This window comes from Delphinus delphis, chromosome 3 (assembly GCF_949987515.2).
Source record: "Delphinus delphis chromosome 3, mDelDel1.2, whole genome shotgun sequence".
NCBI classification, from domain to species: Eukaryota; Metazoa; Chordata; class Mammalia; order Artiodactyla; family Delphinidae; genus Delphinus; species Delphinus delphis.
In genome coordinates, this window is record NC_082685.1 from 84,326,226 (window position 1) to 84,343,493 (window position 17,268).

Genomic DNA, 17,268 nt, shown 5'->3' on the forward strand with positions numbered 1-17,268 from the left:
TTAAATTTACCGAGGCTTGATTTGTGACCCAAGATGTGATCTGTTGTGGAGAATGTTCCATGTGTACTTGAGAAGAAAGTGTAATCTGCTGCTTTTGGATGGAATGCTCTATAAATATCAATTAAGTCCATCTGGTCTAATATGTCATTTAAGGTCATTTAAGGCCTGTGTTTCTTTACTGATTTTCTGTCTGGATGATTTGTCCATTGATGAAAGTGGGGTGTTAAAGTCCCCCATTATTACTGTGATACTGTTGACTTCTTTTACGACTGTTAGCATTTGCCTTATATATTGAGGTGCTCAATATATATATATTTACAATTGTAAATATATATATTTACAATTGTTATATCTTCTTCTTGGATTGATCCCTTGATCATTATGTAGTGTTCTTTTTTGTCTCTTGTAACAGTCTTTATTTTAAAGTCTATTTTGTCTGATATGTGTATTGCTATTCCAGCTTTCTTTTGATTTCCATATGCATGGAATACCATCTTCCATTCCCTCACTTTCAGTCTGTACATGTCCCTGGATCTGAAGTGGGTCTCTTGTAGACAGCATATATATGGGTCTTGGTTTTGTATCCATTCATCCAGTCTGTGTCTTTTGGTTGGAGCATTTAATCCATTTACATTTAAGGTAATTATTGATATGTATGTTCTTATTGCCATGTTAATTGTTTGGGATTTGTTTTTTTAGGTCTTTTTTTTCTTACCTTCCTCTTTTGTTCTATTCTCTTGTGATTTGATGACTATCTTTAGTGTTGTGTTTAGATTGCTTTTCCTTTTCTGTGTGTGTATTGTAGACTTTTAGTTTGTGGTTCCCATGAGGTTTTGATATAGCAGTCTATATATGTTCAAGATTGTTTTAAATTGCTGGTCTCTTATTTTCAAATGCATTTCCAATATCCTGAATTTGTACTCTCCTATTCTCATGACTGACTGCTGGTTTTGATATCTTATTTGCATGTGGATGACTTTCTACCTTTACTGCATGTTTGCCTTTACTGGTCAGTTTTCCCATTTGTAATCTTCTTGTTTCTAGTTGTGGTCTTTTCTTTTCCACCTAGAGAAGTTCCTTTAACATTTGTTGTAAAGCTGGTTTGGTGGTATTGAATTTTCTTAGCTCTTGCTTGTCTGTAATGCTTCGATTTCTCTGTCAAATCTGAATGAGAGGCTTGCTGGGTAGAATATTCTTGGTTGTAGATTTTTCCCTTTCATCACTTTAAATATATCCTGCCACTCCCTCTGGCCTGCAGAGTTTCTGCTGAAAAACCAGCTGATAACCTTATGGGGATTTCCTTGTATGTTATTTGTTGCTTTTCTCTTATTGCTTTTAACACATTATTGACTGGGGGATTTTTGCAGAAAATAACGTCTATGGCCAGGCGATTTGTTATGTAAGTGAATATTGAAACACCCGCGTTTGAGTAAATATCAACAACTTTTTTAATGTATTTATTTGAAACTTTGTACATGTCTTACTCAAGTATTCTAATAGTTCATTAGAGTGTGATAGGCAGTATAGCAGGTACCTCTGTGCAGGGGAACAGAACATCTATTACAAATATATTGTGTTTCACTGCACTTTCCCCTGTTAGAGCAGACTCTACACTTTCTGGTGGCATTTGTTCTGTTAGTCCTGTGGGTATTGTTTCCTCTAGAATGTTCTTTTATTTTACCTGATAGTTGACAAGGTGGATCTTTGTTGGGGGCTCTTTTAGAAATGCCACAAGAAGGACCAGGTGCAGGACTACCACTGCATTCACCAGAATTGTCAGTAACCCATTCTCTAGCTACTGCTAATGAAAATTGCTTGTTAAGTCATTTAATTCTGTGCATTAAGGCTACAATAAATTTTAAACTCATTGAATAAACCACAACTACTCAAATAGAAACCCACTTTCTTATACTAGTTCTGAGTCTTCCAGAGGATATTGAATTTTGCCAGATATTGATCAGACCGATCAACTCCTTTCATATATTTATTATACTCTAATATACAAGTGGGTTTAGTTATCTGATGGCCAGTCCTCCTGTCTTCCTTTCCTGTAGATGCTATGGAGGCGTCATGAAGAGTTGTCACCATGCAGGCTAGCCTCTTGTCTTTCCATATAAGATCACTTCTCCCTTCCATAAGAATGTCATTTCTCCCCTCTGTAGATTTTTAGATTTCTTCCTTAATTGGTTTGGTAGACCATGATACTCTCTTATAGTCCCACAAACTCTGGTTTTATTTTTCAACAATATTTCAGATGCAGACACACTGTTGTAATAATTGTCTTTGTAAATATGGTGCCATGAACCAAGATAAGGTTGTAGGACCGATAATATTGTTTCTTGCAGTTTCTTTCCTTCACCCATGTAAATCTCAAGGTAGCATATATATCGTTTCATTTGCGGTAACCATCCTGACCAAAATTCCATATTGTGTAAGTTTTCTGGGAATACAGGTTTTGAATCTGAGTCGTCCTCTCCACTCTATCATTGTCTCCTCAAGTGACAGCTCTTGTTTGGGTATATAGATCAATTGAAACTTTGGTAGAAAATAATACAAAAGAGGTTTAGCTTTTGAAGTTCTATTTGCAGGAAGTACAGTTTCTGAGTTATGGTTCAAGTGAAGAAATATCATTATTTGTTTGAACCTTCTTCTTGTCATAATCTTTGGAAAGACAGGTGTTTCAAGTAAGGGATGAGTCGACCAATATTCTTTCCATTGTGACTTTCTTACTTGTCCCATCAAAATTATTAATCCAAGAAACTTCTTCATGTCACTACTGGTTACATCAGTCCATTTTAAATCCTTATCATAGTTTTTATATGATTTTTCATTCTGCTGGTGATACAAGTTTGAGAAGTGACCAACTCGAAAAAGTCATTACCAAAAATTAATTGTTATTTCACTAACACTTTGTGGGTTATTACAGTCAGCAGTTACACCTGACACACCTGTAAAGTCTTTTAATTTTCATGAAATGTTGTCTTCAATCTACTCTTCTGTAGAAGCAAAGGAGCATTCTCCAGCACTGTGAGTTTCATTTTCACTTTCTGTATCAGAATCAATCACTAAGGTTTTTTGTCTTTTTCTTGGTCTAATATTCACATTGTGTGAATCAGAACTATATTCTGAAGAACTATCATCTTCTGAGACACTAGTATATATGTTGCTCAATCAGAGAAAGTATCTGCATAAAATTCACTGAAAAATTCTTCTTCACTCAAAATTTAGCGATGTGTCATTTTTGAAAATTTTATGGTAATAAACTTGAGTTTATAATACACACAAGGTTGGAACAAAAACCTAACAGAGGAAAATGTGAATGATAATGACATCATAAGTTGTCTAATGAACTGTTGATCAATTTAAGCTCTAACAACTTTGCAAGTCGATATTAATTGTATCACTCTCTAAAAATGTATTGATACGTCTCTGGTCAATAATGTTCAGGTAACAAGAGACATATTAATATGTCTCCTGCCAATAAATTGTTAACATTTTCTCTTTGTCTTTAATTTTTGTTAATTTGATTAATATGTGCCTTGGCATGGTCCTCCTCAGGTTTACCCTGTATGGGATTTTTTGTGCTTCCTGGACTTGAGTGATTGTTTCCTTTCCCACGTTAGGGAAGTCTCTGGCTATTATCTCTTCAAATATTTTCTCAGGCCCTTCCTCTTTTCTCCTTCTGCAACCTCTATAATGTGAATGTTGGTGCATTTAATCTCGTCCTAGAGATCTCTTGGTTTGTCCTCATCTCTTTTCATTCTTTTTTCTTTATTCTGTTTTGTGGCAGTGATTTCCACCAATCTGTCTTCCAGCTGACTTATTCGTTCTTCTGCCTCATTTATTCTGCTACTGATTCCTTCTAATATATATTTCACTTCAGTTAGTTATTATATTGTTCATCTCTGTCTGTTCTTTAAATCTTCTAGCTCTTCATTAAACAGTTTGTATCTTCTTGGTCTGTGCCTCCAATTCTTTTTCTGAGATCTTGGATCATCTTTTTCAGGCAGATTGCCTATCTCGTCCTCACTTAGTTGTTCTTCTGGGGTTTTATCTTGTTCCTTCATCTGCAACATATTTCTCTGCTGTCTCAGTTTTTCCAACTTTCTGTGTTTGTGGGCTCTGCAGGCTGCAGGATTGTAGTTCTTCTTGCTTCTGATGTCTGACCCCTGGTGGGCGGAGCTGGATCTTGTTCCTCGTCTCATTGTGGCTTCTTCTTTGTCTTTGGATGTAGAATATCTTTTTTGGTAGGTTCTAGTCTTTTTTTGCTGATGGTTGTTCAGCAGTTATGATTTTGGTGTTTTCATAACAGGAGGTGAGCTCAAGTCCTATTCTACTCTGCCATCTTGTCTTCAATCTCTCTAATATGCTTTCATGTCACAAACCTCAGCTTCTTCCCTCCCACACCTGGTCTAGGTCCAGCCATAAGGAGGCAGAAGTAGGAGGCTGAGGCGAGGCTTGGTGCCCTGGCCACGTGGAGGTGGCACTTACTAAATATTTTCTGATGAATGCTTTGTTACGAGCTGCAGCAAGGCAGGGACCATGATGAGGGGCAGCGGCCACACACGCATGGTGCCAGCTGGCACGGAGTCTCATAAGCTGTGCGCCCTTGCCTGCCTCTTGTGCATCTCTACTTCTAGGAGCAGGACTGAGGACACAGGGACATTGCATGATGCTCCCCTCCACTTTATGATATTTTTATTCAAAACATACTATACCCATTCACCAACTCATGGCTCATATGCTGCTTCCCTTAATGAAAATGTAATTTTTAATTTCACATAAAAGCACATTTAAAAAAAAAATTCTTGAGCTCTTACCCATCTTGCTATGGCCCATTTCATCCCAACCACAGATAATACAAGCTGTATTTACTTCCAATCACAATGATACATAAAAATTCAAGTGAAAAAAATCCCTGCTGTTTTAAAATGTAACTCCCATCTCTCTCTTCCCACAAGATTTATACAAGTTTCAGAGACTGAGATGCTAAGAAACCTTGTCAATTTTCAGAGTGAGAAACTACAGCATTGACTGACTTAATATTTAGGAACCTAACATTAGATGAGGTTATTGGACCAATTATAAGACATTCAAAAGAAATAGTCCAGAGCCACAGCAACATTTTTACTCTGGGTATAATTTGACTATTAAGATAGAAATAATCTTTTTTTGGATAACAATAAAAACTTTCAGAGGTACACTCATACTTAACAATGCTTGTAAGTATTATCCATCTTTTAAATCTAGCAATCTTCCATACAAAAATCTGATTAATAAGATCAATGAATTAAGTTTGTGCTCATGTTCAAGTGCAAAGTCTGCACACTTACACATCCTTTTTTGTTGCTCCTCAGATGATTCTAACTGGAGCTCTGCTCTACCCCTGTAACTTTGCTTGTGAATGTTTTGTGCTAATGGAGTCCATTTTTACCACCAAAAAGAAAAAAGTCTATTCTTACCATAATTAAGAGCCTCTGGTGCCGTCCATTTAATGGGAATCTGCTTTAAGCCAGAAGATGAATACACTCCACCATCCTCTTGACGAGACATTCCAAAGTCACTGATTTTCAGAACATTATTTTCACCTACCAGACAGTTTCTTGCAGCAAGATCCCTAGGTTACAATAAGACATAGAAAACACCTATTAAAACAAATTGAAAGCCGCTTTCACACTTATGACTGACTTCCATGCTTTGCAATTTTACATTTGCAATGTATTCATAATGAGGTTAAGAATGCTTGCAATTTACCAGTCTTTCTCATCTTTTCTGTCATAGGTAAAAATCATCCACAAGAACATTTGCATACGGAACAGGCCACAGGCTAATCTCTAGGCACCACATATATTATTTCTATTTAAATAGAAAAACACTGATTCTAGGGTTAAGAGAGAAAAATCACAGAGAAGAGACTAAGCAGACTTGGCATTATTTCTCCTTTGACTGGCTTTCCTAGAGCAGCACTAACAGAACTTTCTGTGACAATGGCATATGCTGTCTGGCATGACCTGTGCTGCCCAGTAGGTAGCCATTGGCCACGTGTGACTATTGAACACGTGCAGTGTGGCTGCTGTGATGGGAAACTGAAATTTTAAATTTTCTTTACTTTCAGTTAGTTAATTTAATTTAAATAGCTGCATGTGGCTTGTAGCTGCTAAGGTGCCTTTGGCAGTGTAGCCCTAGAATTTCCCAAAGGTTGGAGAATGGCTGAGGTGCCAGAGAGTCTGGCAACTCTTTTTTTTTTTTTTGCATCTGGGATGTGCAAAACCCTACGTGATGATCTGCCCTGCCTCTCTCTCTCTCAACTTGTCTTGTTCCAGTCTCTCCATAATTTGCTATATTCCAGCCATATTCAGCTTCTTTTTGTACCCAAACATAGGACAAATCCCCTAAACATAGCAAGCTTATTTCTACTGTAGGGCTTTGCACTTAGCTATTCCCTTTGCCTGGAGTGCTCTCCTTCTAGGCTTTTGCATAGCTAGTTCCTCTTCATTCATTCTTAGCTCAAACTGCTATACTTCCGAACCTCCCCTGAAGCTAGCTGTGGCTATAATCTAAATACTGGCCAATGAGATATAAGCAGAAGAGTTGTCTAGAATTTTTAGGAGGTTTCGTTAAAAGAAAGGGGAAGTACCATTACATTTCTCCCCTCAGAGAACTCTATCTTGACCACCCTTAACTAATAGGAAAGACAGCAGTGAACAAAACAGACCAAGTACTCTCATTCTAGCAGGGAAGACATTCAATAATCAAATTAATATATGTACATATAAATGTTTATATATAGAAAATATAAAGTATATGAGCATGCACACACGCACAAAGAATACCAGATAATAGGTCAAATGATGTTGAGTGTTAAGAAGAAAAAGAGTTATATAAAGGGAAAAAGATTTACAAGCGGGAATCCTATTTTAGACAGGTTGTTAGGAAAGGTCTCTTTGATAATGTGATAGTTGATCAAAGACCTGAAGGGAGTTAAGGAACAAGCCATGGGGATATCTAGGTGAAGAGTGTTCAAGGTAGAAGGAATAGTAGATACAAAGGCCCTAAAATTGGTTCATGCTTGGTATATTCAAGGAACATCAAGGAAGCCAGCAGAGCTGGAGGGGAATGAGTGAGGGAGAGAATAGCAGATTTAATCAGAGTTAGCCAGGACCAAATAATATATGGCCTTTTAATAGTAGGCTCCTTGGCTTTTTATTCAGCTAGGAGGTAACCAGAGAGTTCTGCACACAGGAATGACATAATGTGACTTATTTTTTGAAGGATTATATGTTACTATGTGGAGAATGGACTGGCAAGACCAGAGAGACCAGTAAGCAGACTATTTCAGAAGTCTAGGAGAGGTGACGATAGCCTACACTAAGATGAAAGTGGTGGAGGTGATCAGAAGCTATCAGATTCAGAATATATTTTGAAAGTATCAATACAATCAGCAGGGTTTGCTGGTAGACTGGATGTGGAGTAGGAGAGAAAAAGAGTCATGGATGACCCAAGATATTTTGGCCTAAGCAACTGGAAGATTGGAGCTGACAGTGAAATGGGGAACTGGGGGAAGAACAAGATTCACAGAGTGTGGCAGAGACAGCCAGTTGCTCCCTAATGTGCATTTCCTCTTCTGTTTTAGTAAAAGTGCTCCATAATTTCGAGGATTGAAGAAAGAAGGCTGAGAAGGAGCAGCAAGTGAGGCAGGAGGGAAACCAACAGAGGGGCTGGTGTCCTGGAAGCCAAGTGAGAAAAGCTTTTCAAGCGGGAATAGAAGTTAACTGTCATCTACTACTGAGAAGACAAGAAAGATGAGGACTATGAACTGGCCATTAGATTTGCAAACATGGAATTTAATGAGACACTGACAAGAGCAATCTCAGAGGAGTGGTGGGTACAATAGCATGACTGGAGTGTGTTCAAAGAGAATGAGAAAACGAAGTGGAGACAGTGAGTTTAGACACTCTTCTGAGTAAATTTTCTATAAAGGGGTACAGAGAAATGGGGAGGCAACTAGAGGGGGTTTCAGGTCAAGGGAGTTTTTCCCCTAATATGGGGGCTATTACATGTATTTACGCAGACAGGAATAATACTGTATAGAGGGTAAAACTGATGCAGGAAGGGAAAGGTGACAATGGCAGGTGTGAAGCCCTTGAAAAGAGGTGATGGTATCCATTTAGAGCTGTATCCCCAATGTCCAGAATAGTACTTGGCACATAGTAGGTGCTCAATAAATGTTTGTTGAATCAATACATATATATTGTCTTATCCTAGCAGTGATCCCTGCTCAAGGCAGGTCGCCTATTCTATGCTTTCTTTTGTAATTCTTTTCCCCCGAGGAAGTCAACAACTTGTTTCTCTTTCAGCTGAGATGGTTTTACATATTTACCTTTGAAATGTACCCCTATATGTCAAACATGACTCAAGCCTTCTAAAAAAATAAAGTCTACTTTAGGATTGGTCTTGTAACATAGGAAGTACCTTGAGCAACTGACTTATATCAGTAGTTGACTGGTAATGATGATATTTCCTCAGGGAGTTAAATTAGCCTTTTATGTTTTAGTAGGAACATTGGGTGATAGAACCTAAACACATTCAGACAGGAATGTGACAATTTCTACCTTACTAATTTGCTAAGATTGGCTTTATTCATCAGATCCAAGTTTCACAATGGAGAACCTTAGAAGAAGCCCAAGGTTAAAATTAAATCTTTGACTTGCTTCCCAGCACCCACTGGAAGAGTGAGGGACTCTGGTTTGTTGCTAGACAAAGTGAGTGATAGTGAAATGCTGGTCTGTCTTAATCTGTAGGAAGGAACTATATTATATATGCTCAGGAACACCAAGTCCTACCTATGGCAGAGATGGCCAGAATAAACAATAGCTTTGCCACTTATTTGAGTGGCCTTGGTTAATCTTCGTTTTAGGCATCTAAAAAACACAACCTAGCGGGGTTAAAGAGGCTAATGGTTGTAAAGTGCTAGTATGCAATATATGATTCGAAATAAGTCTTAAACAAGCTATTACTGCTGCTGCTACTACTACTACTACAAGAGGACCTGGAACAGTGAGATACAGTTTGTGACCTGCAGTATTTGCAGATGATATGATTTTTACTTTTATACAGAAAATCTCAAGGAATTTATGTAACAACTAATAAATTTAGCAAAGTTGCAAGGTAAAAGGTTAATATTAAAAAATATTCTTGCATGATCACAGCAAACAATTGGAAAATAAAATAAATTCCATTTACAGTAATGCCAATAAAACAAGACAATCAAGTTTTTTACACTCACAACTATACAACTTGACTGAGAAAAAATAATAAAAGGAAAGACAGTCCATGCTCATGAAGTGGAAGTCAATATTGCTAAGATGGCCAAATTAATCTATAGATTTAATGCACTCTCAGTCATTCTAGCAGACATCTTTGTAAAATTAGATAAGCTAATTTTAAAGGCCATATATGACAAACCCAGAGCTAACATCATTCTCAATGGTGAAAAACTGAAAGCATTTCCTCTAAGATCAGAACAAGACAAGGATGTCCACTCTTGACACCTTTATTCAACATAGTTTTGGAAGTTTTAGCCACAGCAATCAGAGAAGAGAAAGAAATAAAAGGAATCCAAATCAGAAAAGAAGAAGTAAAACTGTCACTATTTGCAGGTGACATGATACTATACATAGAAAATCCTAAAGACACTACCAGAAAACTACTAGAATTCATCAATGAGTTTGATAAAGTTGCAGATACAAAATTAATACACAGAAATCTCTTGCATTCCTATACACTAACAAACAATGAGAGATCAGAGAGAGAAATTAAGGAAACAATCCCATTTACTGTCGCATCAAAAAGAATAAAATACCTGGCAATAAACAACATACCTAAGGAGGCAAAACACCTGTACTCAGACAACAATAAGATGCTGATGAAAGAAATCAAAGATGACACAAATAGATGGAGAGCTATACCATGTTCTTGGATTGGAGGAATCAATATTGTTAAAATGAATAGACCACCCAAGGTAATGTACAGATTCAATGCAATACCTATCAAATTACCAATGGCATTTTTCACAGAACTAGAACAAAAAATATTACAATTTGTATGGAAACACAAAAGACCCCGAATAGCCAAGGCAATCCTGAGAAAGAAAAACGGAGCCGAGGGAATCAGGCTCCCTGACTTCAGACTATACCACAAAGCTACAGTTTGGTACTGGCACAAAAACAGAAATACAGATCAATGGAACAGGATAGAAAGCCCAGAAATAAACTCATGCACCTATGGTCAACTAATCTATGACAAAGAAGGCAAGAATATACAATGGAGAAAAGACAGTCTCTTCAATAAGTGGTGCTGGGAAAACTGCACAGCTACATGTAAAAGAATGAAATTAGAACACTCTGTAACACCATACACAAAAATAAACTCAAAATGGATTAAGGACCTAAATATAAGACCAGATACTATAAAACTCTTAGAGGAAAACATAGGCAGAGCATTCTCTGACATAAATCACAGCAATATCTTTTCTGATCCACCTCCTAAAGTAACGAAAATAAAAACAAAAATAAACAAATGGGACCTAATGAAACTGAAAAACTTTTGCACAGCAAAGGAAACAATAAAATGAAAAGACAACCCACAGAATGTAAGAAAATATTTGCAAACGAAGCAACAAGGGATTAATCTCCAAAATATACAAACAGCTCATGCACGTCAATCCCTAAAAAAACCAAACAACCCAGTCAAAAAATGGGCAGAAAGCTGGTTTGGGGGTGTTGAATTCCCTTAGCTTTTGCTTGTATGTAAAGCTTTTGATTTCTCCATTGAATCTGAATGAGACCCTTGCTGGGGAGAGTATTCTTGGTTGTAGGTTTTTTCCCTTTTGTATACGTATAACTGATTCACTTTGCCATACAGCAGAAACTAAAACAACATTGTAAATCAACTATACTCCAAAAAAAAATTAATTAAAAAAAGGGTGGAAGATCTAAATAGACATTTCTCCAAGGAAGACATAGAGATGGCCAGGATGCACACTGAAAGATGCTCAACATCACTAATCATTAGAGAAATGCAAATCAAAACTACAATGAGGTATCACCTCACACCAGTCAGAATGGCCATCATCAAAAAGTCTACAAGCAATAAATGCTGGAGAGGGTGTGGAGAAAAGGGAACCCTCCTACACTGTAATGGGAATGTAAATTGGTATAGCCACTATGGAGAACAGTATGAAGGTTCCTCAGAAAGCTAAAAATAGAGCTACCATATGATCCAGTAATCCCACTCCTGGGCATATATCCAGAGAAAACTGTAATTTAAAAAGATACATGCACCCCTATGTTCATAGCAGCACTATTTACAATAGCCAAGACACGGAAGCAACCTAAATGTCCATTGTCAGAGGAATGGATAAAGAAGATGTGGTACATATATACAATGGAATAGTACTCAGCCATAAACAAAAAATGAAATAATGCCATTTGCAGCAACATGGATGGACCCAGAGATTGTCATTCTGACTGAAGTCAGTCAGATAAAGACAAATATCATATGATATCACTTATATGTGGAATCTAAAAAAAAAAAATGGTACAAATGAACTTATTTACAAAACAGAAATAGAGTCATAGTTGTAGAAAACAAACTTATGGTTACCAGGGGAGAAAGGGGTAGGGGAGGGATATTGTGAGAGACTGGGAGATTGGGACTGTAATATACACACTACTATATATAAAATAGATAACTAATAAGGACCTACTGTATAGCACAGGGAACCCTCCTCAATACTTTGTAATGACCTATATAGGAACAGAATCTAAAAAAGTGTGGATATATGCATGTGTATAACTGATTCACTTTGCTGTACACCTGAAACTAACACAACATTGTAAATCAACTGTGCTGCAATAAAAATAAAATAAATTGGACATGGACATGTAAAGGTTCTAGAATAAAGTAATTTTAAGAAAGAAGTATAAAGTTGAATGACTTACCTAACCTGATGCTAAATCTCACTATAAAGCTATTGTTATTAATATAGTTAAGTAAAGGAAAATAAGATATTATAGATCAGTGAAACAGAATAGAGGGTCCAGAAATAGATCACATACGTATGGTCAACTGATTGTGACAGAAGTACAATGGCACTGCAAGGCACACCTCCTAATCTTATTCAGTGAACTGGCTGACACCTCCTCAGAGCCAAATGCCATTACTCTTGGTCGGAATGAGCTTTCATTCAGTGCAGCATTTTAGTCATTTGCAGGATTGCAGTGTTAGTACTTTCCTCAGAATAATACCTATGCTTTACAACTACATATACTTCTGTTGTTGTAACTATCTTCACTGCAGCGCCAGCTTAGTGTTTGTCCTCTGAAATGACGCTTAACAGTTTTATGAGGGACCAAACTAAAACTAATGCAGCGGTATCTTCAATTCAATGTAAATAACGTTTCAGTAACATTTACAGAAAACTTTACTTTCTTTGGGTGGCAGTAAGTTCAAGTGCATGGAAATGGTATCTTTTGGGCATACTCTATGAATTAAAACCTTAGGCCTTCAGGCAGTAAGCATGCCCTGCATACTCACAGTTTGCCTAGTATTCTGAAAAGAATTAAAGGAGATAGGAACGACAGATATGGTCTCTGGGCTGAGAAGCTGACAATCTAATTTGAGAGATAAGGTAGACACACAACTCTGCCCCTTCTCTCCTCTCCATTCCTTTCTTCAGTAAGCTCACGGTTGCCCAGCCCCGGGACAGACACTCTAGGAGACCGCTCATGCCCCCTTCCTCTTCACACATGAAACTGCCAGAGAACAAGTCAGTATGAGCCAGTGTGTTACCAACTGCAAATCCTACAGAAATTCAGAGATGAGAAGTCTCGTAACAGGCTGGTATGGTCATTCACAGGAGGTATCGAAGATAGCTGTATCTCACCATGTGCAGAGGAATATCACAGTGAATGCTGCTGGCAGCCGAAAGGATATGGAAATGTTCCACCTATGTCTGCTGAGTAATCTTATTTGAAGACTCCAACTTCTGAGTGTATACCGGGGATGTCTTACAAGTTGTACATAATATGTGACAGGCTAATTAAGGATAAAATGAGAACAGAGGACAGTTACAGGAAATCCAACGCCAGCAGGCAATGGAGATGAGCACAGTTTCTTTGTTCTCTGGAAAGTACAACAGTGCACATCTTGCTCTGTGGTGATGTTGCCTCTCAGGGCAAATACTATGGTAAACCAGGAACAACCAGGAGGTTGGGCCAATGTTCTCCTTTGCTGGCTGCTTTATCCCAAACGTCACTTACTACTTGCAGCTAAGATTCCCCCAAGTCAAGATTTATCCCTTACATAGGAAAGGAGTTAGAGAAATATTTGCTTCTTTTCCCACTGGGTCTGGATAATACTGAGCCACAGGTAACTATCAGCACTTAGGAGGAGAAAACCTCTTTAAGGCCCTGAGATTTCCTCATTCTAACACACGGCATAAAGCCAACAACTCAGAGGTGGGGGAGAAATGAAGCAGACTTCATCTGCCTTATTATGTTCTGCTAAAGAACAGAATTCTCATATCTTATTACTGCACAACCTCTATAACTGATTGATAGTGGAAGCACATTTTGGGGGCATTTAGAGAAGTAGTTAAAAGCAGCAATTTTGAAACATTACATCATTTACTAGCTCTTGGACCTTTAGAAATTTACTTATGCTTACCCTCAGTTTTCTCATCTGTAAAGTAGGAATAATAATAGTATCTACCCAAGATTGTTGTGAAAATTACGTAAACTGCTTAGCACAGTAATTGGAAAATAGCCACACAGATATAAAACTTCACATTTACCACAGTAAAACTTGAATTTTAGCCACAGAAACCATGTGTTGGAGAATCACTGCCTTTTCCCTGCTTCTAATTGGAATATTTGACTATTTTTCTATTTATATAAATATAAAAGCCGTTCAATTTAGTGCTCCTAACAACAATTTATATAGTATTTACTACTTGTCAGGCATGTAAGCTCCTTTCGTAAACGTCACCTAATTCTTCTAATTAACTGTATTTATGATCTTCATTTTTATAGATGATGAAACTCACACCCAGAGAGTGAAGTGACTGCCTAAGGTTACACAGCCCACAAGGGGGTGAGGTGGGGAGAATCAGGAATTGGACTCCAGCAGCCCAGCCTCAGAGTCTGACATTTTAGCCACCTGTTATCATGCCTCAACACATTTTGTAATTCTCTTTCGGAATGTAATCCAATTACATACCACTTAATCTACAGCCAGTGGCTACAATTTCTGAATTTTAAACAACAAAAGAGTTAAAATTGGTTACCTTTAAGAAAAGAAGTGACACTTCAAACTCTCTCCCCTCTCAAAAGTGAAAAAAAAAAACCAAAAAATCTATATAATAAGCACATGAAAAACCCATTTTCTGAAGATGCCAAGAGTCATTAACTGCTTTAAAACAATATACATGATTGTTTTGATGGAAAGAGAGTAGGATTGCCTGTTTCTTGTTGGAAAATTTTGCACATGATAACAGAAATAGAACTGTAAACCGTCTGACAGAGCACACCAGCAAATGGAGGTGGGGCAAGATGGCGTATCTTTGGCAACAGAGCTGGCACCTAGGGGACGGTTTTATACCACCTGATACTAAAGCCACTATTTAGCTGACAGTGATGGGATCAGAGATTAGACAAAAAAGAGATAACCAGCCAGATCCTTCTGCCAATCACACGTTGCTTATTTCCACTTCAGAATCTACCTTATCTTTCCTTTGAATAAAGTACATGTAAATGTGAAAATCTCTCTCCATTTCTTGTTTTCAGTTGCACCTGTGACTTCACTCCCAGTTTTCCACTGGTCACATTGTTCCTCACCACCTCTCTCTCTTCCCTTCGCAACTTCCTCCATCACACTTCATACCTCTCGCTTGGTGAGCTCTGTGCCCAGTGTTAATGGGGCACTTATTTCTAAAAGCACAGGCCGCAAAGGAACCCCAGCTGCAACAGTGTGAAAATCAGCCCCATTATTAAACTGTGCTTTTCCTGTTCCTTTGAAAACTTGTTGAGTGTCACAGACTTCTGGGAGGTTGGAAGGAAAGTGCTGCTTCTGTGAACGCAGTAGCAGACCATGTGTGCAGGGAAGGTCAGAGTGTAATTTAGGCCTTTTTGCTCAGGGCTGGTCCAGTGCCCTGTGGGTTTATATGGTGAGAGCCAGTGGACTCCTGAAATCCCTGTGCTGCTGCCTTGAGGATCTTAGAATCCTCAAGATCTGAGTCTCTTCATTTACTTAAAGCCTCTGCAAAAATGAGAATGTGTTACCTGTTACCTGTGGGGAGGGAGGCATGTGTTACCTTTTACTCACATTTTACCATAAATTATTCCAAGAGATAATTGAATAGACATCATACAAAATCTTAGGGATGGTAGGGCAGGCATGTTCTGACAGTGAGAAGAAAGAAGAGAAAAGGTAAAATCGAGTAACAAGAACTGGCTGAGAGAGCCGGCCTGGGCAGGGTGTACAGCGGGCTCTTAGGGGAAAGTCAATCCGGGCACTGGGTGAATATATGAGTGTGATGGGGCTTTGGGTGTGGGCAAAATGCAGCTACAACTTCTAAAAAAAACTGTCTAGGGCTAGCTCTAGTGTATTTATTCTAAACCAGGTGACTCTCTTTCTCAACAGCAAAGGAAGATCACCACTGGAGGCTTAGCTGCCTCAACCACTGAATCTACTTATACTGTAGTAATGCTCCACTGGGCTGCATTCTGTGGAGAAACAGAGGCCTTTGGTGATCTCCTCTAATGAGGCTGCTGCCTGAGAGCTGGGGCATGAAACAATTAAGTCCTTGCCTGACAGAGCTGGCTGCATGAGAACCACTTATGGAAGCTCCTGGAAGTCATGTGCCTTTACTTACAATGGACATGTTCAGCACATATAGAAGTGCTTACTTCTTTTGGCTCTTTCATCTCCTTCCCTTGGGCAACAAGAGAATTCTGGTTGGGCATGCACAAGTACAGACTCCACATATTCTTTTATTTAGCTTATAAATCAATTCTTGGATAGTTAGGTAAAGAAAGGGGACTCATACTAAATATGGATATTGAAAAAAAATTCAGAACCAAACACATAGTGATAATACTTGCTTCAGTCCTCAATTTACCTGAAAAACCCAAGGGGAACTTTCTTTGTATTTAACTAATGTGATTAATCTGGATGGTTTATAGTTTTATAAAGCTCTACTTGTATGGTCAGAAATAAATACCTCTCATTTACCATTTTCTGCTATCACCTGAAGGCCACGGTGTGAAATTAGATACCTAGAGACCACTACAGTTTTTAAATAAATATTGATCTAATGTTGATTCTATTAATAAAAAGAGTCTGGCCAACAGGAACTGGGGCATGGTGGGCGGGGAGGAGGACAAATTAAAAAACATTGATGGAAAGTAAATGTTTAAATCTCTTTCGTTCACAGAAATGTATCAAATCCCAGTGGGTAATTCAACAACAAAACAGAGCTGTCTTAAGCATGCACATTAAAGGCCAACAGCTGTCTTGAGGCTGCAATAAAATGTGTTGCAAGGACTTGCCTCCAAAGTTAGCCTCAGTACTAACGGCAAGAGCCTCTACTCCTAAAAGATTTCTGGAAGGGAGATTTAAAAAATATCCAACCACTCCTAGGGCTTCCCTGGTGGCGCAGTGGTTGAGAGTCCGCCTGCCGATGCAGGGGACATGGGTTGGTGCCCCGGTCCGGGAAGATCCCACATGCCGTAGAGCGGCTGGGCCTGTAAGCCATGGTCGCTGAGTCTGTGTGTCCAGAGCCTGTGCTCCGCAATGGGAGAGGCCACAGCAGTGAGAGGCCCGCGTACCGCAAAAAAAAAAAAAAAAAAAAAAAAAATCCAACCACTCCTATTCTGAGAGTATGAGAAATGAGAACAAAAGCCACTTGCCTGGGTGACTAATGATACAACCTACAATGTTACACTTGGATGCGGTAAGTTACTCTGAGCAACAGGCAGAAAACAGTGACAAAATCACTCCTTACTAAAGAGTCATCAAGATAATAGCAACCATTTGTTGAGTGTTTTATATGTGTCAGGTACAGTTTTAGATCTTTTTCAAATAACTGATTTTCGATTAATACTCAACTTCATGCATACTAATCTGAACATTAGATACATTTCAGATTTTTCCAAAAGCAATAATGAAAACATCTCCACTGTTGGGAGTTCTGGACAAGGGGCTGGA

At 38.3% G+C, this 17,268-nt stretch overlaps 1 protein-coding gene across 8 annotated transcripts in view; it reads right to left on the reverse strand.

Moving 5' to 3' along the window:
• The window catches only part of FER (FER tyrosine kinase), a 468,208-nt gene that overhangs the window by 21,922 nt on the left and 429,018 nt on the right, over positions 1-17,268 (reverse strand). For all 8 annotated transcript variants that reach the window (XM_069540597.1, XM_069540596.1, XM_069540595.1 and 5 more), the window contains one exon: positions 5,463-5,617. In XM_069540597.1, the coding sequence (XP_069396698.1) occupies positions 5,463-5,617 (155 nt within the window). The remainder of the gene's footprint in view (positions 1-5,462; positions 5,618-17,268) is intronic.